Genomic DNA, 22,254 nt, shown 5'->3' on the forward strand with positions numbered 1-22,254 from the left:
GAAGAAGAGGGCCGGGCCCTGAAACCATGCCAGGCTGCCCCAGTTGACCAGCAGCTGCTCTGAACCCCTTCCTGCCACTCCTCAGCCAGGTGTCCCTTCCCCCAAGCTGTCAGGGCCACCAAAATATCCTCACCACATTGGGAATTCTTCCGTGGGGACAGCTACTGCCCTTGATTTTCAAGGAGAGGAGGCCGGAAGAGGAGGGCATAGTGGAAATGCTCACGCTGCCCTGAGCATGTGGAACACTCAGGGGCACAGCGCCTGGGCCAGGGGTAATCCCTGGGCTTGTTTCTTTGATGGTAGAGAGGACTCTACCTCAGGGACGAGTGTCAGGAGTAATGGGCTGGACACAAGAAGCCCCCGGAGCAGAGCTTGACCATTGCAAGACCCTGTGCCTCTTAGTCATCATGCCCGCTGGTCAGCCACTGCCAGGCCCAGGAGAAAAGGCTGGCTTACACCGTCATCTCACTGAATCCTCGCCTGAGCCATGCCCAGTTGGGGGCAGAGGCAGGTGTGGGACTTGAGCTCAGCCCTACCTACCTCCAGACGTACCCTCGCAGCAGCCATAGGTGTTTCCCAACTACAGGAGCAGACAGATGGCCTGGCGGCTGCACGTGACCCTGGGGCCAGTGGGTGGCACGTGCCCTTCTGGAAGCTTGTCTGACACGCCAGCCGCTGTTTAATATTTACTGAGTCCTCCCAGAGCTGGTGAAACATCCGCCCCCGGAGGTTGCTCCCTGCCCTGGCAGTTGTGACACTGGGCCAGACATGCAGCCTGACCCGGCCATCCGGAGGTTGCACGCACAGTCGCCTTGCCTAGCTGGGACGTGGCCACCCGAGTGGCCGCCACGCCTGCCCTGTGGAACCTCGGGCAAGAGTTCTGGGCTCTGAGCTTCCCCAGGAGCCAGTGCTTCCAGGCGCAACCACAGCAGCAAGGGCGAGGCAGTCTGCAGGCAGATGGAAGAGGGACCTGGCCGGGGGCACACACCCTCCAGGGACTGTGGCACCCTGGAAGCTGGCAGGTGAGCAGGGCTCCTGCAGCCCCACCTTGAAGCTGCTTGCCCACCCCCCTGCCTGCCTGCTGGGCTGCCAGGGACCATAGCCTGCCCGAAACCCACTTCTCTCAAGGCTGCAGCCCTGCCCATCTCTGCCAGCCTGGAAATGGCAACTTTGTGGAGGGCCTGTTCCAAGAGGTGGGTGATGTGGCTTCGGGGGGATGAGGGAGGAGGGGGTACAGCCCCTTCTTGGGTCTTGGAAAGTGTCACTGGCATATGACAGCAGAAGGTACAGGAATGAGCAAGTCCATGTACCAGGCTTTGTGTCCAGTGCCCTGGGCACGTTGCCTTTGCTCAAACATCCCCTTATTGGGGGAGCCTCCCCTGCTCATCCTGTTTAAATGTATCTACCCAACCTTTATTTTTTTCCTTCGCACTAGGCACTATCTGATATATGATTTTCATTATCTTATATATAGCAGTTACTCCTTGCTGGGCACTGTTTGAAGCCCTTTACATTTATTAACTCACATAATGCTCATAGCAATCCTTTCTCTGGACCCACTTCACAGATGAGAAAACTGAGGCACAGAGAAGTTCCCTAATTTCCCCAGTTCACACAGCTTGTAAGTGGAGGAGCTGGGTAGAGACCCCAGTATGTGGCTCTGGAGCCTGCCCTTGTTACCACTTCCTGTGGTCTCCCCAGCTGGCATGGCTGCTCACAGGGGCACAGGTTCTGTCTGTTTTGATCACTGCTCTGCCCCCAGCTCCTAGCATGGTGTCTTGCACACAGTAGGTGCTCAGTAAGTATTTGTTGAGTGAATAACTATCTCGTGACAACTCCGTGGGGTAGGCACTCTTACTATCCCCCTTTAACAGATGAAGAAACAGAGGGTCCAGTTGGTTATGGACCAGTGGCGTCTGGGGCTGGTATTTGCACATGGGCTGCTGACCAGGAGCTTGTGAGCCACGGGAGGGCCTGGGCCCCCAGCTTGGCGAGGCTCCTGAGGGTCCAGGGTGGGGCTCCGCATCCTTCCTTGCGGCAGTGTCCTCTGGGACCCAGTTCTCAGCGTGCTGAGGGCCGGTGTGCTGGTTTGTGGTGTGGCTGGGCAGCCACGGTGTGGAACCGCGGGGCTTGGGGCTTGGCGCCCGTCAGCGGGGTGGCTGGGACAGCTCCTCTCAGTTGAGTCAACAGCAGGTGTCTGCGTGTGTGTGTGTGGAATGTGTGGCGTCTGGCCGGGCTGGAAATACAGCCTGGCCTCCTGCTGAGTCTCTTGGGGACCAGGGCGTGGTGCTGGCCCAGGCCCAGTGGCCCTTCTCTCAGGCCTGGCAAAGGAGCTGGAGCTGCGGCCTGCTTGCCCACTGCCTGGTACCCCAGGCCTCAGTCTGCCCCTCTCCCTGTGGACTCTGAGCCCTCGAGGGTGGGACTTCGGCCCCTTGGCCCCCATCAGGTTGTCTGACTCACAGCAAGTCCCACTCTGTGAGTGTCTGAGTGAACAGGTCCTGTGCCCGTGATTCTAGACCTCAGAAGTGCAGCAGATGCCAAAGGGCTCCCAGGGACACGTGGGGCTGGGTGTCCGGCAGGTGGAGGTCCTCTGAGCGGAGCAGAAGTGGTGCAATCCCTGAGACAGGGGCCACACACCTGCTGAACCTGACATTCTGATAGGGGAGGGGCCTAGCAGTCTGAGTCTAGCGGGCCCTCCAGATGATTCCGAGGCTGCTGGGACCTTCCTGCCCCTGCTCCCAGCTGGGCGGTTAAGGTCCTTGGCTGAGGCTCCGCCTACGCTTGGGTTTGGGTCCCAGCTCTGTCACCTACATGATCTGTAGCAAGTCCTCTATCTGAGCCACAGTTTCCCTACCTTTCAGTGGATTTAAAAATAACACCTGCCTCCTAGGGTGGTTGTGAAAGTCGATATGTATATAAAGCCCCAGCAAGTGCCGGGCAGCCACAGACATCAGCACGTGGCTTCTCCTGACGTGCTCTCATTAAGCTCCCCCAGGGCCCTTGAGCTGCGGTGTTGGCAGACCCAGCCACCCAATAGCAGTGGCCTGAGTTTAGCTTCTCTGTTCTGTGGAGATGTTAGTTGTCACCGTCAGGTCTCTGAAGTTGGATTTTCCCGGGAAGCTGACTCTCTCCTCCTGCACCCCTCCTGGGTTCCTGCAGGCAGGAAGGACCCCACATCCAGCCTCCCCAGGAGCCTCACCTCTGCTGCAGTCAAGCCTTGCTCCTTGCTGCCCACCCACCTCCATCACACACAACTGTACAAGTTCCTCCTCTCCGGCCATGATCACTCTGTCTGCTGCTTTGGAACAGCTGTCTTGGGGTGACCGTTTGTCTTCTTCCTTTGAGGTCCAGCTTTGCACTGGGGTCCCAGCACCTGTCTGTCTTCCAGTCCCCTTGGCACGCTCCTATTGTTCATGCTGTGTATGCAGGGAAAGATACAGATGGATGTGATTATTATAACAATAGTGAACACCTCTGGAGTGTCTCCCAACCTGCCTTTACACATATGGTTTGGAAAAATGTGGCCTGAAAAATCACCGTGCATGCATGCATGCACATACACACACACAAAAGAAAATTGAGGTGCTATTAACAGAGGGAAGGGGATGGATGTTGGGCAGGCAAAGCCAACAGGTATCCAACCCCACACCTGATTTGGATACATCACAGGACTACGATTTGGCCTCCCATGTGGCCTTGTCTGCACAGGCAAAGCATGCTGATCAGAGAGCACTGGCACTTGGGCTGCTTGATTATATTACTGTGTTAATTTCTCATATGAGGTCATCATCATTGTTTTCATTATTTTCATCCTCAGGTCCAAGCCCTCATTTCACAGATGAGGAAACTGATGCCAGAGAGTCTTGGCAACTTTCCTGAGACCACACAGTTTGGTGGAGAGGGGGTGGGACTGAGCCAGGTCTCTGGACTACCTGGGATTCTGGCCAATGTTTCCAAAGTGCTGGCCCTTGGAAAGGGCTTTGTTAAGACCCTTGCTCTGATCTCCCCCAATCCTTTCTCACAGAAAGTGCATCCACAGGAACTCAGTGAGGTCTCGGATACCTGCAAAGTCCTCCAAGATGTATGGCACACTGCGGAAGGGGTCTGTCTGCCTGGATCCCAAGCCACAGCAAGTGAAGAAAATCTTTGAAGCTCTGAAGAGAGGCCTCAAGTAAGGAGGAGCTGTTGGTTTCCTTTACGCAGTATATTCCTTGGCCTGCTTGCTCCTCTCTGCCTTGTCCCGAGGAACACGGGTGGGTCTTGGTCCACAAAGGGAGCTTCTGGTTATTCGTCTGGTCAACAGGGATGTCCTGGGCACAGCCACACACTCAGCCCCACCCTCCGGGGACACAGTGAATATGGTGGAGCTTACCGTGTGAGGGAGGTGACAACAATAAAGGAGTAACATGTCACGGACATACCTGTCATCACAGAAGCAGGTTACAGATCACACTGAGCCCTGAGTGCAGTGGAGAAAGCGACAGAGAGGCAGCGGGTGGAAGGTGGTCAGACAGCGTGGTCTGGGGACACTCACTGAGAAGGTCCTCATGGGCTCTGAGACCTGAGTGTTCTGGGAAGTTGCTGTCCTGCTGGCCCCTGGGAAGCAAGCATCCCAGGCAGAGGGCAGAGCACAGGCAAAGGCCCTGAGGTGGGGCATACACCCAGCAGGTCAGGGTGGCCGAGTGTGAGTGGAAGGGAGATTAACCCATCAGCTGGGCAGAAACCAGAACACGCGGTTCAGCCGCTCTCTCTGCATCTGTTTATGGAGGGCTTATGAAATGCCCGGTGCAGAGTACAGCAGTGAAAAGAACACGAAAAGCCCTGTTGCTGTGGAGCTGGTCGGGGACAGACAGACAATAAACAATAACAGACAAGTGAAATAGAGAGTGTGTCAGCTGGTACTAAGTGTTATGGAGGAACCCAAATCAGAGTAAGAAGGCATGTGGTGACCTTAAATATGGTATTCAAGGAAGGTCTCATTAAGACAAGATTAGAGCAAAAACCTGAAGGGGTGCAGGAGTGATTCCAGCAGATAGTGGGAGAAAAACGTTCCAGGCCAGAGCCACACATGCAAAGGCCCTGGGACAGGAGCAAGGTGGGTGCATTAGGGACACGGTGAGGAGGCCAGCATGGGAGCTGAGGAAGGGAGGGAGTAGAAGGGGGTGAGGTTGGGGCCCTGCGGGCCACGGCAAGGACTTCGGGTTCAGTCTGGGGTGAGCCCAGAGCCATGGAGGCTTCTGAGTGGAGGTAGGACCTCCCCACTCTGTTTCTTCTCCAGCCCCTCTTCCTTACCCTCCTCACAGGGAGTGCCTGTGCGTCCAGCAGGCAGAGCTGGATTACCTGTCAGGACGCCACAAGGACACCCGCAGAAGTTCCAGGCTGGTGAGACCTCTCCCCACCTCTTCCCGCCTAAGCAGCCCGGGCAGGGTTCTCAGAGGGACCCTCCCTCACCCCCTGCCTGCCTCGCGGGTGTGAAGCTCAGTGCTGGAACTCGGAGGCCTAAGGCATGGACCGTCCTTTTTGACGGATTAACATCACAGGCTGGTGGGGGGCTTCCGCCCATCACCCCATGGCAAGACCCCACCCCCAGGCCCCAGACCTTCCCAGCACCTACGCACCCGTCACGTGGGTGCAGCAATTCTCACCTCCCTGCCCCTCTGGGCCCTAGAAGTAACTCTAAGGTAAGCGAGTGTATGAAGGTTGATGTATTTTAGCTGCTCCCACCTCACAGATGGGCATACCGAGGCCAGGGAGGTGCAGTGACCGCACTGGAGCCACGTGACAGGATGGCGGACGCAGGGTCACGCGTGCCTGGACATTGCTGGTTCTTAGTTTCTGAGATGTTGCTTCACCGTTATTTTTCTTTCTGGAGGCTTGGGCACTTTCCTATTCCTTTACTTTTTACATGGAGTTGTAATCTCGTGATCCCACATACGCAATTTCACATAAATGCATCTGTGGGAACACAGATTTTTGGGGGCTTAATCCAGTTTTCCTTTTTGTTTGACACATGTACCCCCGATCTTCTCTCCCCCACCCTGTTGAACCCTTGGGGACCACCTGGTATTTGTCTGTCTGTTTTTCTCCCCAGTCATACAGTCAGGTACACATACATGCACAGGACAGAGGGTCAGTCAGTAGTTGTCTTTTAAAATGCAATCACAAAAAAATGAATCTCCCACCTTGTGGAAATTCCTCCAGGTTCAGAGACGGTTATTCTAACCTACATGGGAAAACTAGAGTAGAATTTGGAAGTGAACCCATCCCCATGGCCAGAGCTATGTCTACATAGTGCTTGTGGCGGCTTTCACACTGAGACCGTGTGGCCACAAAGTTTAAAATATTACTCTGGTCCTTTATACGATATATTCTTTTCATTAGCTGCACCTGCCCCTGGCATGGATGGGCCAGTCTGAATTTGCCATTTCCTAAGGCCTGAACCAGGAGGTGCCAGCTGCCTCTCCCCACTCTCAATTGGTTGTGGCTGAAGTCACCCCTTAAACAATCAAATCCCAATGGTCCCCGTTTTGTTGAGTACCTACTGTGTCCTTTACTCTTCATGCAATCATATGGGGTAGGTGCTATGGCTGCCCCATTTTACATGAGGAAATGGAGGCTCAGAGAGGTTGAGTAACTTGCTTGGTACACACAGCTGGGAAATAGAGCCAGGCCTAGAACTGGAGCACGTGTAACTGGTCACTCTTCCTGCTCAGCCTGGGCCCTGGCCAGCTGACTGCAGGCCTCGGAGGATGGAGGGGCTGCTAGCTTTCTGTCCTCTGAGCTCAGGCACCCCTGGGGTATACCAAATGGGTCTTGGAGACGTGCCCAAGCCCTGATACCTCTCCCCTGTGCCTTCCCCCTACAGGCCTTCTATTACGACCTGGACAAGGTAAGTGAAACTTCCTGGGTCTACATGAGGTAAGCCAGTCGGGCAGTGGCTGGGCCTGGCTGGATGAGGGGGATGTCTTTGCTTGCATCCCACCCTCCTCATCATCCTATAGAGGAATACCCGGGTTCTCTTCCCGTTTTACAAGTGGGGAAACTGAGGTTTAGCGATGAGCCTCCCTCAAGGATGGTGAGGGGCTGGCTGGCTTGGAGCCCAGTTTTCTGTGTTAGGACCTGGAGGAGGGTGGCAGGGGCTGTAAGTGGCCCAGGCTACTTTTAAAGCATCTTCTCTTTTTCTGGGATTAGCAAACGCGCTCTGTGGAAAGGCACATTCGGAAGATGGAATTTCACATCAGCAAGGTCAGCCTGGTTTCTGGGGTGTCACGGTGGAGTTGGGGCCATCTCCGGGCTTACTGGCCTCTGCTGGGTTAGCAGGGAAAGGTTCTCTGAATGCTAGGTGGCTGCAGAAAGCCGAGGAGGAGCAGGCGTGCAGGAGCTCAGCCCCGAGGTGGGCTGGGGGCTGGGCTCCTCCAGGACCGTACGGTTTAGACAGGAAGATCTCATCTCAGTCTGAGAGATAGCTGGGAAGGTTGTCCACCAACCCCATTGCAGAGCTGGGGAGTAAAGGTCCAGAGAGGGACCGGGATGGGCCCAGGGTCACACAGCAAGTCCTTGAAGCTTCATAATGGGCAGGCTCCCACTTTACCTCAGGTTCCACTTGCCCCCAGGAGTCTAGCAGGAGGCAGGATATCACAAACCCACCTCCCCTGTTTTAAAAATGGCCAAAAAATGGGGTAGGGCGAGGGGAAGTCATGCATTCAGCTGTACAGTTCACTGGCTTTCACTGAGGGCCCAGGCGCCCAGCTGCTGCCAGGTGCTGGGGATGCGGAGTGGATGGGAGTGTGCGCCCCTGCTCCCGGGGGCTCTCGTTCTGCAGGGGCGGGGAGTAGGGCTGTGAGGGTGACAGTGTGCTGTGACTCTGCCAGGGGCTGCGGTGGGGACGTTAGCCCAGGGGTGGCCTCTCAGAGGGTGAGAGACAGGCAGATCTGGGGCCCTGGTCCTGGTGCGGGCAGTGCCCACCAGCCTGTGCACCCCGGTAGGTGGACGAACTCTATGAGAGCTACTGCATCCAGTGCCGCCTGCGGGAGGGCGCCTCCAACATGCAGCGGGCCTTCTCCAGGTGCCCGCCGAGCCGCGCCTCCCGAGATAGCCTGCAGGAGCTGGGCCGCAGCCTGCAGGAGTGCACCGAGGTGGGCCAGCAGCGGGGTGGGGGGCAGCGAGGGCCAGGCCGTCCTTGGGGCTCCCCAGGTCTGAGCAAGCATCTCCCTGCCCTGGGTCTCTGTCTGGTGGGGCCTGTGCATGCCCAACCCCCGCCCCTCTCCGTAGCCTGGCGCAGGGCTGGGCAGTGAGCCACCTTGTGTGGGGCTTTGCAGGATATGTGGCTCATCGAGGGAGCCCTGGAGGTTCACCTGGGCGAGTTCCAAGTGAGGATGAAAGGTAACAGGGCCAGTTTGGGTGTCAGGCCTTCTCGGGAACTTCAGCTGAGTGTGGGGGGTTGGCCAGAATTCCAGCGCTCCAGACCCAGCCCTGGGTCTCCATGCATGTGACATGTGACCTCAGGCAAGTGCCATCCCCTCTCTGCGATGGGTGTGAAGATCAGGTCTGTCCATTGTCCGTCATGGCAGCTTATCTCCCCCTGAAGCTGATGCCCACACTCAGGCTGGAGCTCCCCTGGTGAAGGCCTGTGACCCACGGGGCAGGTGCAGGAGAGGGTGGAGAGGACATTAGCCCATCTCTGTGTTCCAGGCTTGGTGGGCTACGCACGCCTCTGTCCAGGAGACCAGTACGAGGTATGGCCGCCTCCAGGGTCAGTCCTCAGGGCCCCCCACCAGGCCTTCGGGAGTTGGGAGCTACTGGGAACCAGGGTCCCAGCTGGGTGTCTGTCCCTCTCCCCAACAGCAGGGAGGGACCCCAGGCAGGTGGTAAGTGGGGGGCACCTACCTGGGGCAGCCGAGTCATCCCTCTTTGGGTCTTGCCCACAGGTGCTCATGCGCCTGGGCCGCCAGCGCTGGAAGCTTAAGGGCCGGATTGAGTCAGACGACAGCCAGACCTGGGAGGAGGAGGAGAAGGCCTTCATCCCCACCCTGCATGACAACTTTGAGATTAAGGTGGGTGGAGCCAGAGACGAGGCCAGGGGACCCAGGGGCTCAGCTCAGACACCACCCACAACTCCCACCCACGCAGGTGACTGAGCTGCGTGGCCTGGGCTCACTGGCCGTGGGCACAGTGACGTGTGACATCACCGAGTTCTTCACCGCCAGGCCTCAGGTCATCGTGGTGGACATCACAGAGCTGGGGACCATCAAGCTACAGCTGGAGGTGCTGTGGAAGTGAGTAGGGACCAGCCGCCTCCGGGGTCCCGGCTGCCCCTCCACAGGGCCAGGCCAGAGGGGTGCCCCCCACCCCATCCAGATCAGAAAGATGTGGGGGCCTCCCTTGCTCCCCCTAGTGGTCCGACTGTGCCCTAGCAGCCACCGGTGGGCAGCCCTGCCCTGGCTGACTCTACAGACAGGCGGGGGGGCCAGGCCTTCCCTGTCCACCCCCACCCACCCCTCATCCCTCTGAGCTTTAATTCCCTTCTCCCTTTTGAATGAGTTGCAGTTAAAAATCTGGGCTACGCCGGATCCTTCCCTGCAGCTGGGATCCTTGGAAGAGTCCTGGAGGGCTCTCCTTACTCCCAACCACCACATTCCTTGCTGACCCCTGCCATCCGCCAGGCACAAGGCTGAGCAGTCACCGTGACTCCCCCTGGGCCACAGACCCGGGATGGGACACTCATGAGAACGTCCTTGCCTGGGGGAGGGGCTCTCTGTCGTGCAGCTCAGTGAACACTGGTGGTTTCCAGAGGGCTTGTTTTTTTGGCAGGAGAGCTCTTTTTCCCAAATGAAACCTTGGGTTTCAAGGGAATTCCCTTCTCTTTATTCCCCAGGGCAGGTATGGTAGGAGCAAAGGGCTGAGACATGCTTCCTTGGCTCTGGTGCTTGCTCTCACCCGTTGGGGCTGGTCTTTCCTTTCTCCCTGGGGTGGGCACCCACGCCTGGGGTCACTAGGGCTGCTGCTGTCTCCCAGGTGAGCTGGGTGGATTGGGGTGAGTAACTGCCCCCAGCCTCAGTGTCCTCATCTGTCTAGCAGGGCTGAGCCCACCTCTCTCCCAGGCGTCAAGGGTCTGGGGCAGAGTGGCCCAGTGCCCTCCAACCGGAGGCCAGTCAAATCAAGCGCCCAGGTGTTCTGCTGGCCCACAGCTGCCCCCGGGCAGAAGGGGAGGCTACTCGAGGGTGCCTAAGAGCCTTACGGTTGGGCTGGGCCCCAGACGCTGGAAGCCTTCATGCAAAGGAGAGTGAGCAGGTTTCCATGGGGCAGGGAGCATGTACCCAGCCTACCTGCTCCAAGGGCAGGCTTGGCATCACTACCTGTTCATTCCACATGTTCCCCTTGCTTCCCAGCCTTACCTGTGACTGGAACTGACAGATGTCCTTCTACAAGGTGTCCCTTTTACAGATGAGGGCAGAGGGGGCAGTGACGTAGTTTATCCAGCACATGACAGAACTGAGTGTCCATGGCTGGCTTGCTGAACTTCTTGAGGTGGTCTTGAAAGCAGGCTGTCACCCATATGTGTGGTGGCCGATGGCTGCCCCTTGCCATCTGGCTTTGGACCTGCAGGGTGGTGGGACTCTGAGACGTGTCCAAGAGGGGTGAGAATATCCAGACCTAGAGTCCTTAGGCTATGCCTGTGGCCCCAGGAAGACCCTGCCACTCCGGGGCCTCCATTCCCTCTAAGTTCCTTGGGTCCTGTCTGTGCTCGAATGTCCTCCTGGGCATGGATGACACACTGGCCGTCTGTTCTACCCTCCAGCCCATTTGACGCTGACAGCTTCCTGGTGTCACCAAGCCCCATTGGCAAGTTCTCCGTGGGCAGCAGGAGGGGTTCCTTGTACAATTGGACACCCCCAAGCACCCCCAGCTTCCGAGAGAGATACTATCTGGTGAGAGCCCGTTTCAGGCAAGGATGCTGTGGTAACACTGGGTGTGTGTGTGGTGGGGGCAACTCCCCAGGTACCAGCCTGTGGGGCTGGGCTGAGCAACGCCTTCAGAGGAAGCAAGCTTTGGGCCCAGCCTCCCTTGTTTAGGGGTTCTCCTGGGTGTTTTTCAGTATTTTTCTTTCCTGGCTGCTGGCCCCTTCAGTCTGAAGGCCTTGATTCTGAGCTTGGCTAATTCTCCTGAAGGCCTGGAATGGAGTTCTCTGGATGGTTCTATCCCCAGCCATGGTTTTGGTCTCCAACTTATTTGTCTTAAACTTACATTTAGTATATGTTTCCAGTAGCTAATACCTTGGCATATTGTGCCAAAAACATCTCTTTCCCTCGACCTCTGGGATCTGGGTCCCCTCCTCAACGCCACCTACTGCTGTCAGCTCCTTCCATGTTCTCCCAGATACCTGACGCCACCTACCAGCAAGTGCATCTTCTCCATCTTTTATTCCACAGTCTTTTTAACCAAGTGATGCGTTTTGAGGCTGTTCTCTGCTATTCCAAGAGGGCTTCCTCCTCATTTGTTTATACCATGCAGACCAAAATGGGCTTCACTGTACTTCATTCAAAAAGATCTTGAGGCTGTTTTTTGTTGTTGTTATTACCAACAACAGAACAGTAAATAACTGTGTACACACAACACTCTACACGAATGCGAGTATCTCCCCAAAGCAGGTGTCCCAGCTGGGTCCTGGGGTCCCAGGAAGCTTGTCTCCCATTAAGGTTGGGGGGACATTGGCACAAGGAGGTCACTTGCAGGTGGGGAGGCACGGGACTCGTTTCCAATAAGGATCCCAAGAGCAGAGACAAAAACAAGGACATTCTGTTGAGCCTGGAGACAAATCTCCTGTTGCACTTGGAACTTAGATGGGGAGGGTGGCTTTATATGAGCCTGGAAACTTGTACTTTGGAGGAAAATTTCTCGTGTGGCCATGATTGGGGGTGGCCAGCAGACTTTGGTTAAAGAATCGTCCATGGTCAAGAGCATGGACTCTGGAGTCAGACAGCTTGGGTTCAAATTCTGTTTATGTCACCCACCAGCTGTGTGACCTTGGTCAAGTCACTCAACCTCTCTGGATTTTGATTTCTGTGTTAGAGAATGAGAATATCAGCACCACCCTGATAGGGTTTTGTGAGGGTTAAATAAGTTAATAAATGATAAGGGCTCTAAAGAATGCCTGGCAAAAACAGATGGGGCTATAGGAAGGCCAGCCATCCTCAGCCTGGTTGATAAGGGGAGGGGGAAGCAGAAGGGGTAAGGGTTTTAGCACACCTGCATTCAAAGCTTACACTTTGCTCCCCCTCCCCATGTAGCCTGAGGACAAGTAATTGGGTACCTCCCTGACATTAAAACAGTGCCACCCTCATGGAGGTCTGGTGAGGGTAAAGTGAGATATGACTCAAGGCCCTCAGGAAAAGGCACATGAACCCCAAATGCCAATGGCGGCTGCTGCTGTTGCTATGGTAATAAGCGCTCCTTGGGTATTGTATGTCAGGCCTTTATTCACTCACTGAAAAGTCCTTGCCAGGCTCTGCCCTGGGCCGGGTGAGGACTGTGCGGTCAGGAGCACCGCCTGCCCAAGCGGTGTAAGGACCCTGGGGGAATAAACCAGGAAGGGGAGGGGACGGCTTGGGCTAGGTGGGCATTGCTTTTTGAAATGGGATGTCCAGGGAAGGGTCCCCAGAAAAGGTGACATCTGAGTAAGGACCTGAGGGTACCAGGGCTCAAGTCACAAATGGGGAAGAATGTTCTAGGTGGAGAGCACAGTTGGTGCAAAGGCCTTGATGCGGGAATGTGCAAAGGGGCCCGGAGGATGTGAGAGACAGCAAGGAGGCCTGGGGCCAGCAGGGAGTGAGTCCAAGGGTGATGAGTGACCTGGGCAGGGAGGCCCCAGGGTCCTGTCAGCCCCTCTGGGTTGCCCATCACTTGGGTGGACCTCACTCATGCCAAGAACATGGGTATGTGGAGCAAACATCTACTGGGGTGAGGCCCCTCTGGGGGCCTCGCCAGGGTCCCTGGGGTGGCAGTAAGGCTGATACTGTGCCCTTCTCCAGTCTGTCCTACAGCAGCCAGCACAGCAGGCCTTGATGATGGGCGGGCCGAAGGCCACCTCCATCCTCAGCTACCTGTCCGGCAGTGACCTTCAGGGTCCTGGCCTGTGGAGACAGAGTCAGGAGCTGCCTGAGATGGACTCCTTCAGCTCCGAGGACCCCCGAGACACTGAGACCAGCACATCAGCGTCCACCTCAGATGTGGGGTTCCTGCCCCTGGCCGTTGGCCTCAATGCCTCCATTGAAGAGGAGGCTCAGGAGGAACCCCCAGCCCTGGGCCTCCTGCCAGAGATGGCCCACCTGGCTGGAGGCCCGTTTGTTGAGCAGCCTGGATGGAGGCATTTGGGAGTAGAGAGCCCCAAGCCGGCCCAGGGCTCCCTATTCCACAACCACACAATCCTAGGCCACGACGAGGGAGAAACAGGGCACAGAGTGGACGAGCCTGGGGTGACCCTCGAGAGGCCCCTCCAGGAGGTCCTGGATTTACTGAGGTCTGTGGATCCCAGCCAGCCCCAGCTCCGGGAGCTGGAGTACCAGGTCCTCAGCTTCAGGGAGCGGCTGGAGGTATGTTTACTCTTCGCTGGGCAGCAGCCCTGCTCTGCCAATGGCAGAACGAAGGGACTTGGCTTTGGGGGCGCCCAGCCTGGGCTGACATCCTAGCCTCAACCCTGTGTGGCCCAGGTGGACAATGTCACCTCTCTGGACCAAAGTTTGCTCCTCTGTCAAGTGTGGTAGCAACTGTTCCTTATCGAGCTGGGAGAGGATTATAAGGGAAGTTGGGGCTCAGAGTAGATAACCTGCCCAACATCCAGCCAGAACATCTTGCATCTTCTGAGCAGGGCAGGAGGGGCTGTGGCCTGGTGTTAAATTCCCAAACTTGGGGCTTTCTCCGGGTCAGAGCTGGTGTCCTTAAACAGCAACACACATAAAACAATGTTCTGAATCGATGTGCTGATGAAAATGGGACCAGAGGCCCGGTCGGAGGCGCTGCACTTTCCCGAGGAGTGTTCAGTGCGCCTCGAATGGGGAATGGGAACTGACTGCAGGGCGTCCGAGCGTGTGCACATACACATGCTCACGTATTTCTTTGCTATCAGGCAAGGAAATCTCTGCCACTAGCCTCATTCTCTTGTTGCCCGAGGCCCCTCTTCGGGCTCCACTCTGAGGAGCCAAGCTCTGGCTGGCGGCAGCCATCGCTCAATCTCTGTCCTGAGAGCACTTTGCGTGGGACCAAGTCCTGGGCGAGCAATGCAGTATAGGCCCTGGAGTCCTGCCCTGGGTGAGGACGTGGCGACAATCTCCAGCTGGGTTCCTAGGTGCCGAGGAGGGGCCCTGCCATTGGGAGACAGGAGCAGTGGCCCCAGTGCCCTCTCCCCTGCCAGGCGGGGACTGCCTCCGGTCTCCGTTCCTCCCATGTTTCCGCCGGGCAAGAGACACCTGGAATACAGAGGCTCCCCTGGCAGCCTTTGAGCCTCCCGAGGAGGCATATGGCCTCACCCACACTGTATTTTTAGTATAATTTGGAATTAGTTTCAATATTTAAAAACTGGCAGCTTCCCGCAAAAATCTAAGTTTCCAGCTTTTCCTAGAAAATTGAATGAGTGGCTTCACATTCCCAAGCGGCAGGTGTCAGCTGGAGCAGCAGCGCGCTCTCTGGGGAAGGACCTGAGCTCTGCTTTCCATGGCCCTCACCTGGCCCACTCACTCACTCCTGTCTCTTGCCGTGTCCCGTGGGGGTTTGTGACCCTGGTGAAGCTTTTCAGATTTATCTCCTTCGTGCTTTCGCACCCCACCTGGCCACATTGGGGAGGGACCTCAGCAAGTGGGCTGTGTGAGGGGGGCGGGCACCACCCTCAGGCCTGGCCTCCATTCACAGCCCCAGGGAGCCTGCCCAGAGCATGCCTCTGCCGAGAGCCTGATGGAATGCATCCTGGAGAGCTTCGCCTTCCTCAATGCTGACTTCGCCCCGCAGGAGCTGCCCCTGTTTGGGGGTCCCCAGGACCCCAGGTGAGTGCACCCCTTCTGGGTGCTGACCCCAGCGACCGGCTTTAGCTCCATGCTTCCTGTCAGTCTCCTGGCCTGCATCTCTCACTGCCTTGGGCCTGGTCTGTACTTATTTTGATGCTCTGTTGTGTCCCCTGCACCCCTGTCCTCGCATGCCTACTGCCTGGCATCCAGCAGGTCCTTAGTGACCACTGAGTGAAAGACAGAACTACGGTGTGGCCCTGAGCTTTCTGCTCCAAACAATTGGCTTTTTTTAATCTTAAGAGAGAACAATAGAGTCCACAGTAGAACTTCTGACCTCTACCAACGCGAGGCGCAGCAGCGACATGCTCCTTACTCTCTTGGCCCAACCAGCCTCCCTCACCTCCCACACCAACTTTCGTCTCAGTCAAACAGCCTCACCTGCTCGCTCGTGCCCATCATGAGCACTTACGTACCCAAATCTCAGCAGCACAGAAGAGCACAAGCAGTCTAAATTTCTCCTCTCTTCATCCCATGGGGGGGGACACCGCCCTTCAGCCCTTCCTTAGGCCTCTGGTTCTGCCTCTACCAAGAAGCCAACATGGTGCAAGGCACATGTGCCAGCAGTGTTTCACTTACCCCTCACTGCCCTGAACTTGGAATTCTGGTGACCACTTTACAGATGTGTAAACTGAGGCCAGGGAAGGCAGACTGGTCCAGAGTCACCAAGCTAGAGATTAGTTTGAACCACAGGTTTCTGACTTCAAATTGCATGCCCTGGAAGGTGCCCCCACCTCCCCAGGCTCTGGCCCCACCTCCCCCGTCTCTGGGGCCCCCACCTCCCCTGGCTCAGGGCCCACCTCCCTGGGATCTGGGGCCCCACCTCCCTGGGCTCTGGCCCCACCTCCCCGGGCTCAGGGCCCACCTCCCCGGTCTCCGGGGCCCCACCTCCCTGGGCTCTGGCCCCACCTCCTCAGGATCTGGGGCCCCACCTCCCTGGGCTCTGGCCCCACCTCCCTGGGCTCTGGCCCCACCTCCCGGGTCTCTGGGGCCCCACCTCCCTGGGCTCTAAGGCCCTCACCTCCCCGGGCTCTGGGCCCCCACCATCCCAGCACCTGTTCAGAGTTGTTGCTACCTTTTGCTGCTTTTCTTTTCCTCCCTGTTTTCCTCAGTTGAACTCCATCTCCTTGCGCCCTGGAGTTGGCCTCCCTGATCAGAGCTCTCCAGGGAGGGAGGGTTTCTTCCGTTCTTGGAGGAGCTGAGTGGCTCATCAGAATGGTCACCCCATTTTTCTCAATCTAACACAGAAAGGGCAGGCCCCCGCCCCCACCACCATCACTGGAAGCATCTAGAATGCTCACGGCTGGTGCCCCAGAGCTGGATGTGCTGCTCATGGTCCACCTCCAAGTCTGCAAGGCCCTGCTGCAGGTGGCTGAGGGAGTGGTGGGAGGGTGGGGGCGGGGGGCACTTGCTGGGAGGCTGGGCTGGGAGCTGGGAGTCCTCTTTGCCAAGAGCTGGTCTTGAAGGTGGTGGGGAGCATGGTACAGGGGTGAGAGACCCACACCCCAAGAAGCAATGAGATGGAGTTTCCTCTGGAATAGTGAATGGTCATGTGGCTGTTGTGCAGCCCGAGCCCTGAACCAAAGGTGGCAGATGCCAGAACTCCAATCCAAACTGGCTCAACCAAATGGAAATTTTTGGCTCAGAAAAATGAAAGGCCCAGAGGTAGGCTTCAGGCCCAGCTAGATCCAAGGTTTCAAGTGTCGTGGCAACTGAGTGTCTCTCAGCTTTGCTTCTCCGTGTTGGTTGGCCTCCCGCTCAGGCAGGCTGGCCCCTTCCTGCCCCTGGCAGCCCCAGCTTGCATCCTATCTCCTCACCAGCCTTGGTGAAGCAAGAATCCCCACATGACAATCAGGGAGCCACCGTCTGGACCAAAAGTGTGGGCATGGGGCAGGTGGGAGTCACGTCATGATGGCCAAACTCAGAGGCACGTTCCGTGCTAACCTGGAGCATCATGGCTGCTTCTCAGAAACTGGCCTCTCCTAATTTGTCACGGATGGTCCAGGAATGTCTTCTGGAAGAAGCTGTGCAGCAAAAACAGGTGCTGGAGACTCTTTCTGCACTTGACTTTGAGAAGGTCAGCAAGGCAACCTCCATTGATGAAGGTAAGTGACCGCCTGCCACCCACGGGCTGCTCTTGTGAATGGCATGAAGTGATGGGCTTTGAAGCTCTCGCACCCCCTTCCCCACACCCAAGGGACCCGGAGGCCAGGGCTGGGAGTGGTGGCAACGGCTGGGCTGGACAATACTGTCGGGGTGAAGGGAGGTCACAGAGCCTTGGAGTTGGCAGCATGCACTCTCCAGCCAGTTGAGTGGCCCTAGATAAAGGATTCACCTCTCTGGGCCTCAGCTTCCCCTTCGGGCCACTGGGTAGGGGTCGGTGAAGGAATCCTCAGGACTCATTCAAGGGACACAGCATGTGCTCAAACAAACCCCAGTTCTGCCTCAGCCTCCGGGGGGCCTCCCTGCCCAGAGAAGGACTGGAGACAGTAGCTGCCCCAGGGTGCTTGTGAGGACTGTGGGTGGTGACCCAGGTAGGCACCTACAGAAGCTGCTTGTGCTCTGTGTCACACTGGAATGACAGAAAGGGACACTGCATTAAGCCATGTTGCCCCTCACCCACCAACCTCTCGGGTCTTAGTGGAGGAAACCTCTGGGCCTCCTTGCTGCTGGCTCTTTCCCACCACTGGTCAGGTTTCTGAGCCTGGCCTTTCAGTCATCCCACAGGCTGCGCGGAGGAAGGGGTGCCTGAGGCTGTGGAGAGGGTGCACGGAGCCCGGCGGGGTCCTGGCCTGCCCGGCCACATCGCTCCTGAACCAGCTTAAGAAGACATTCCTGCACAGAGTCAGAGGGAAATACCCAGGACAGCTGGAAACCGGTAGCTCCCCCTCCCTCCCCGACAAGGAAGCTGTGTTGGGTCTCCTGGGGCCTTCCTGTGCTTGCAGCGGGCCTGCTTGGGGCCCTACCTGAACCTATGGTTGTGTCTTCATGGTGTCACATGGAGGTCGGTTCTCAGCTTGACTACAAATCATCTCCTTTTTGGGGAGAGGAAGGAGTTGGAAATGCTGAAACTGTAAAATCAGCCGGTTGGAGCATTTTTCTGGGGACAGTTTCCACAGCTTCTGCCAGAACCTTAAAAGGGTTAAGAAAGAACCTTTCTGGGAAGGTAGGCAGGGCTTTATCTGCCTGATAATGATGTCTTGAAATGCTGGCCAGCCTCTTCCCCAGAATGCAGAGCATTTTTTTCTGCTAACAACTTGGAGGGTGACAGGCATAACCCAGGCAGTGGCTCTGGAACTTAAGCAGCTCCAACCACCACCTGGGCTGCTCCTCAGCCTGCATGTCCCCGGGCCCTGGCACAGGAGGCGCAGTGAGGGACACCCACCCACGTCCCACTAGAAGGCCTTTGAACTGACCTGGCCGTGGCCGGCTGGGAAGTTCTGAGGGGTCAAGGTCTGCTTCTCCTCACGCCCTCCCCCATGTCTGCTAGCATGCCGCAGGCTCCTGGAGCAGGTGCTCAGCTGCGGTGGGCTGCTCCCCAGAGCCGGGGTCCCAGAAGAACAGACCATCACCTGGTTCCAGTTTCACAGTTACCTGCAGAGGCAGAGCGTCTCTGACCTGGAGAAGCACTTTGCCCAACTCACCAAGGAAGGTAGGGGCTAGAAGGGCGGCAGGTGGACTCAATGCAAAACAGAAACAAAGGAATATCTATCGGTGGAATTCTCTGTCCCAGCTCTCGGAAGCCAGGCAGGTTTTCAGAACCACTGTCTTTCCCCTCCAGCTGTTCTTTCAAGAACCCAGATTTAACTGGGTTGTACATTCAACCCATATAGTGAAATCAGCTCCAAAGAAAAGAGGCTTTACAAAGCACAGAGCAGAGGTCAGAGCTGCTGAGGGTGATGCTCAGCTGCCTGAGCCCTACAGTGTGGACTGGAGTTGGATTGATTCTCAGGGCCTATTTGATCCCTTGCTAGAAAGCCTCCCTAGAGATTCCCGGAGACCCTTTGAAACCAGTCCAGGGCCCTGCTGGTCGCATGGGCTTGCCCCTGGTTTTGCTGCTTCTCCCTGGCTAAGGGCAGTGGCCACACAGACCTGCAGCTATACGGCCCGACTGCAGAGGGACCCTGGGTCTACTTCTCCTGTCTCTTCTAGTCACTCTCATCGAGGAGCTGCGGTGCACGGGGCAGCTCAAGGCGGTCAGGAAGCTGCAGGGGAAGCGGCTGGGCCAGCTTCAGCCCCTGCCCCAGACGTTAACAGCGTGGGCACTGCTGCAGCTGGATGGGACCCCGCGGGTGTGCAGGGCAGCCAGCACTCGACTGGCCGGGGCAGCCAGGAACAAGAGCTTTCGGGAAAAGGTATGGCGTGAGGAGGGAGGGTGTACACCCTGGCTGCAGGTATGTGAGTTCAAGGGAGGTAGGGGGAGGGAAACTTCCTTCCTCAGAAAAATACAAAGGACGGACTGACTGGGGGCTGCATTTGCTGTGCAATGTTTTGCTTTAGGGATGCTCCAAACACGAACACAGCCTTCAAGCCACTGCCAGCAGCAGCACCAGCCCTGGGGAGGGATCTGGGCCGGGCTCAGGCTAGCAGGCCATCACCTAGGAACCCACACATGACAAGCCTACCACTTGTTCCTCCGTGTTTCTAAAGCAGCTTATCTATCTGGTCTCTGAAATGTTACTTGCATGTAGAATGTTTCTTAGAATTCTGATGGTCATCCTCATTTGCTTTCAGTTAATATGTGTGGCCGGCTGTCTCATTCATTGTATTTGGTCCATTTGAAAACTGAGAAACTAGACCTCTCTGTTTTTAGGTTCTGGGCCGGTGATTATTCTAGATTTAAGGTACCAGCCCCTGAGATGGGAGGATGTTCTGGGGCCTTACCATACAGCCTCTTGGGCCCCCCTGAGAACCAGGCACTTCCCAGTGTGCCTCCTAATTAACCCTTACAACAATCTTGTGAAGCAAATGCCAGTTTTCCAGCTTAAGTGACTTTGGTCATGGTCATGTGACTGGTGGTGGCAGGGTCGGAGCTGGGCCTGGGACAGGGTGATGCAGAAGAGATGCTTGCCCTCTGGCCTGGGCTGTAGCCTCCTGATTTCAGTCCGTGAGGTCAGCCCCCTCTGTACATTCAATTCACCTGGGGTCCCTGGCTGCACAGCTGATTTCTCTGATCTAGCATTTTCCCTAGATGGCAGTCTCACAATGCACTTTGGAAACATTACTACACAAAAAAAGCTTTCTTCCTTTGATTACCATTGGCCTAGAGACCAGCATTTTTAGACATAAACTAAACAGTGTATTATCTACAGCTCAAGACTGAGCACACCTGGCTCAAAGATGAACAGATCATGGCCTGATTTTTGTTTAGAAAAAGGTTAAGTCTTGACTTACTGTCAGCATTTGGAGGATTAGCGGTGGGCACCATGGACTTTGCTTTCACTGGCCCCCCATTCACAGCACCCTGATTTCCCAGGCCTTGCTCTTCTACACCAATGCCCTGACCGAGGACGATGCAAAACTCCAGCAAGCTGCGTGCGTGGCGCTAAAACATCTCAGGGTGAGTTTAACCTGTCCTCGCTGGTGATGGAGAGAAGCCTGCTTGTGGGTAATGGTGAAGTTAGTTCATTTCAAAATAATTGTACTGGGACCAAAAAAAGAAAACCGCTAGCAAAAAAGCACCCAAAAAGCTAGTTTTAGACAGATGTCAGCTCCACCAACAGAGACCCCTGGACAAGAGCGTTTGCTCTGATTCAGAGAATAAGCGGGGCCCCCAGGCTCTCACTCTGGATTATGTACTTTAATACCCTCAATTACAATATCCCTAAAAGCACAATAAGCTCATCATAGGAAAAAAGTGAAGATACAGAAATGTATGTCACTTGTCATCCTGACACTTAGCAGAAACTACTGCTGACATCTTGCTATATTTCTATTCAAATGTGTAAGATCTAAAATTTTGAACATATTCAACATAGTTTAAAGACTTAACCAAGTAAGAACTTTCTGTGATACACTGGTAGCACTTCGGCATTCTTTATGAAGGATCCATCAGGTGTATACCTTACACTATCCCTCAATCTCAGACTGTAGAAAATTTAGGTTTGTCATCCATTCTTTCTTATAATGTCATTATGAGCATCTTTGTGAATGCAGCTTTTAAAAAACAGAGTTCTGAATTATTTCCTTGGGCTAGACTCCCTAGCGTTACTCCAGGACCAGAGAATATGGACGTTTTTGAGACTCTCAATCCAACATATCCGCCTATGCTCCCAAAATCTGAAGTGAGACGATGTGCATCCTACCTCAGCCTCTTACCTGCATTTGGAACTCTCATTTTAAAAAATCATCTCGTTTGCTAGATGAATAATAGTCCAATACAGATTAAATTTACTCATCCCATTCATCCCAGAATGAATTGACAGGAAATCGCAGGAGGACCATTTAGTTACAATCAAATAACCAGTATGAGGGGAATGGTGCTCTAGTAACCAGAGAGAGCTGACATGCCCTCTGGCCCTTGGCCCTGGAGGGGAGCAGCCAGGGACAGCTGTGCCCAGACCAGGCCCTGACCGTGGAGGGTGGGAGGGTGGGGAGGGAGAGCAGAGAGGAGGTAGGAAGGCCCAGAAGGAAGCAGGTCTCATTTCAAGGCAGGCCTTTCAGAAAAGTGTCCATAAAGCTCTGCCAATAGCTTGGCTTGCTAGCAGGTGTCAGGATGCATATGCTTTCCAATGGTGCTGATGGGCCTAAGGCCATGCAGGGGCCTAGAAGCCTTCCAAAAGGGCTGAGACCCAAGCCCACGCTAGGGCTGGTCCTGCAGGGCTCATACAAGTAGATTCCACCTGCTACTTAAAATGTCCCCTAATGGACCCTTTTCCCAACAACCTCAAACAGGGCATGGAAAGCATCGATCAGATCGCCAGCCTGTGCCAGTCTGACCTGGAGGCCGTACGAGCTGCAGCCCGGGAGGCCACGCTGTCATTCGGTACAGTACAAGATCTAGTATTACAGTGTGTGGGTGGCGGGGCAGGGTGCCAGGGCCCTCAGAAAGGGGTGCTGGAAGCCTCGGCTAGCTCTCAAATGAGACCAGCACACGGGCAGGCAGTTAGTGACCTGCTCACCTGTATTTGGCCAGGGCAGGTTTCCTTTGATGACCTAGGTGGCATTAGTGCCTTATTCCCTTCTTAAACGTTAATTTATGATC

The 22,254-nt window shown here is 55.9% G+C and overlaps 1 protein-coding gene and 2 long non-coding RNA genes across 11 annotated transcripts in view; 1 reads left to right on the plus strand and 2 right to left on the minus strand.

Annotated features, from left to right (window-relative positions):
- RIPOR3 (RIPOR family member 3) overlaps positions 1–22,254 on the plus strand; it is a 65,185-nt gene that overhangs the window by 41,485 nt on the left and 1,446 nt on the right. For 3 of the 9 annotated variants that reach the window (XM_017651910.3, XM_017651915.3, XM_017651913.3), the window contains 19 exons: positions 4,025–4,171; positions 5,304–5,382; positions 6,866–6,889; positions 7,192–7,245; positions 7,986–8,135; positions 8,319–8,382; positions 8,692–8,735; positions 8,928–9,053; positions 9,130–9,275; positions 10,799–10,928; positions 13,029–13,589; positions 14,902–15,032; positions 16,298–16,418; positions 17,020–17,155; positions 17,767–17,928; positions 18,541–18,702; positions 19,203–19,405; positions 20,527–20,610; positions 21,945–22,035. In XM_017651910.3, coding sequence (XP_017507399.3) covers positions 4,025–4,171; positions 5,304–5,382; positions 6,866–6,889; positions 7,192–7,245; positions 7,986–8,135; positions 8,319–8,382; positions 8,692–8,735; positions 8,928–9,053; positions 9,130–9,275; positions 10,799–10,928; positions 13,029–13,589; positions 14,902–15,032; positions 16,298–16,418; positions 17,020–17,155; positions 17,767–17,928; positions 18,541–18,702; positions 19,203–19,405; positions 20,527–20,610; positions 21,945–22,035 — 2,615 coding nt within the window. Of the gene's footprint in view, positions 1–667; positions 1,194–4,024; positions 4,172–5,303; positions 5,383–6,865; positions 6,890–7,191; positions 7,246–7,985; positions 8,136–8,318; positions 8,383–8,691; positions 8,736–8,927; positions 9,054–9,129; positions 9,276–10,798; positions 10,929–13,028; positions 13,590–14,901; positions 15,033–16,297; positions 16,419–17,019; positions 17,156–17,766; positions 17,929–18,540; positions 18,703–19,202; positions 19,406–20,510; positions 20,611–21,944; positions 22,036–22,254 lie in introns of those variants that run through there. The other 6 variants (XM_073236455.1, XM_073236456.1, XM_073236453.1 and 3 more) reach the window with 5 other exon arrangements.
- On the minus strand, positions 4,389–8,969 carry LOC140849445 (uncharacterized). The gene is made up of 3 exons (XR_012131270.1): positions 8,887–8,969; positions 5,742–5,955; positions 4,389–4,421 (listed from the first exon to the last, which is right to left on the minus strand). It is a non-coding gene; the product is annotated as an uncharacterized lncRNA (long non-coding RNA).
- LOC118970234 (uncharacterized) lies at positions 10,462–17,076 on the minus strand. Its single transcript, XR_005058033.2, has 4 exons — positions 16,995–17,076; positions 16,126–16,288; positions 15,467–15,575; positions 10,462–10,599 (listed from the first exon to the last, which is right to left on the minus strand). It is a non-coding gene; the product is annotated as an uncharacterized lncRNA (long non-coding RNA).

This window comes from Manis javanica, chromosome 5, assembly GCF_040802235.1.
Source record: "Manis javanica isolate MJ-LG chromosome 5, MJ_LKY, whole genome shotgun sequence".
NCBI classification, from domain to species: Eukaryota; Metazoa; Chordata; class Mammalia; order Pholidota; family Manidae; genus Manis; species Manis javanica.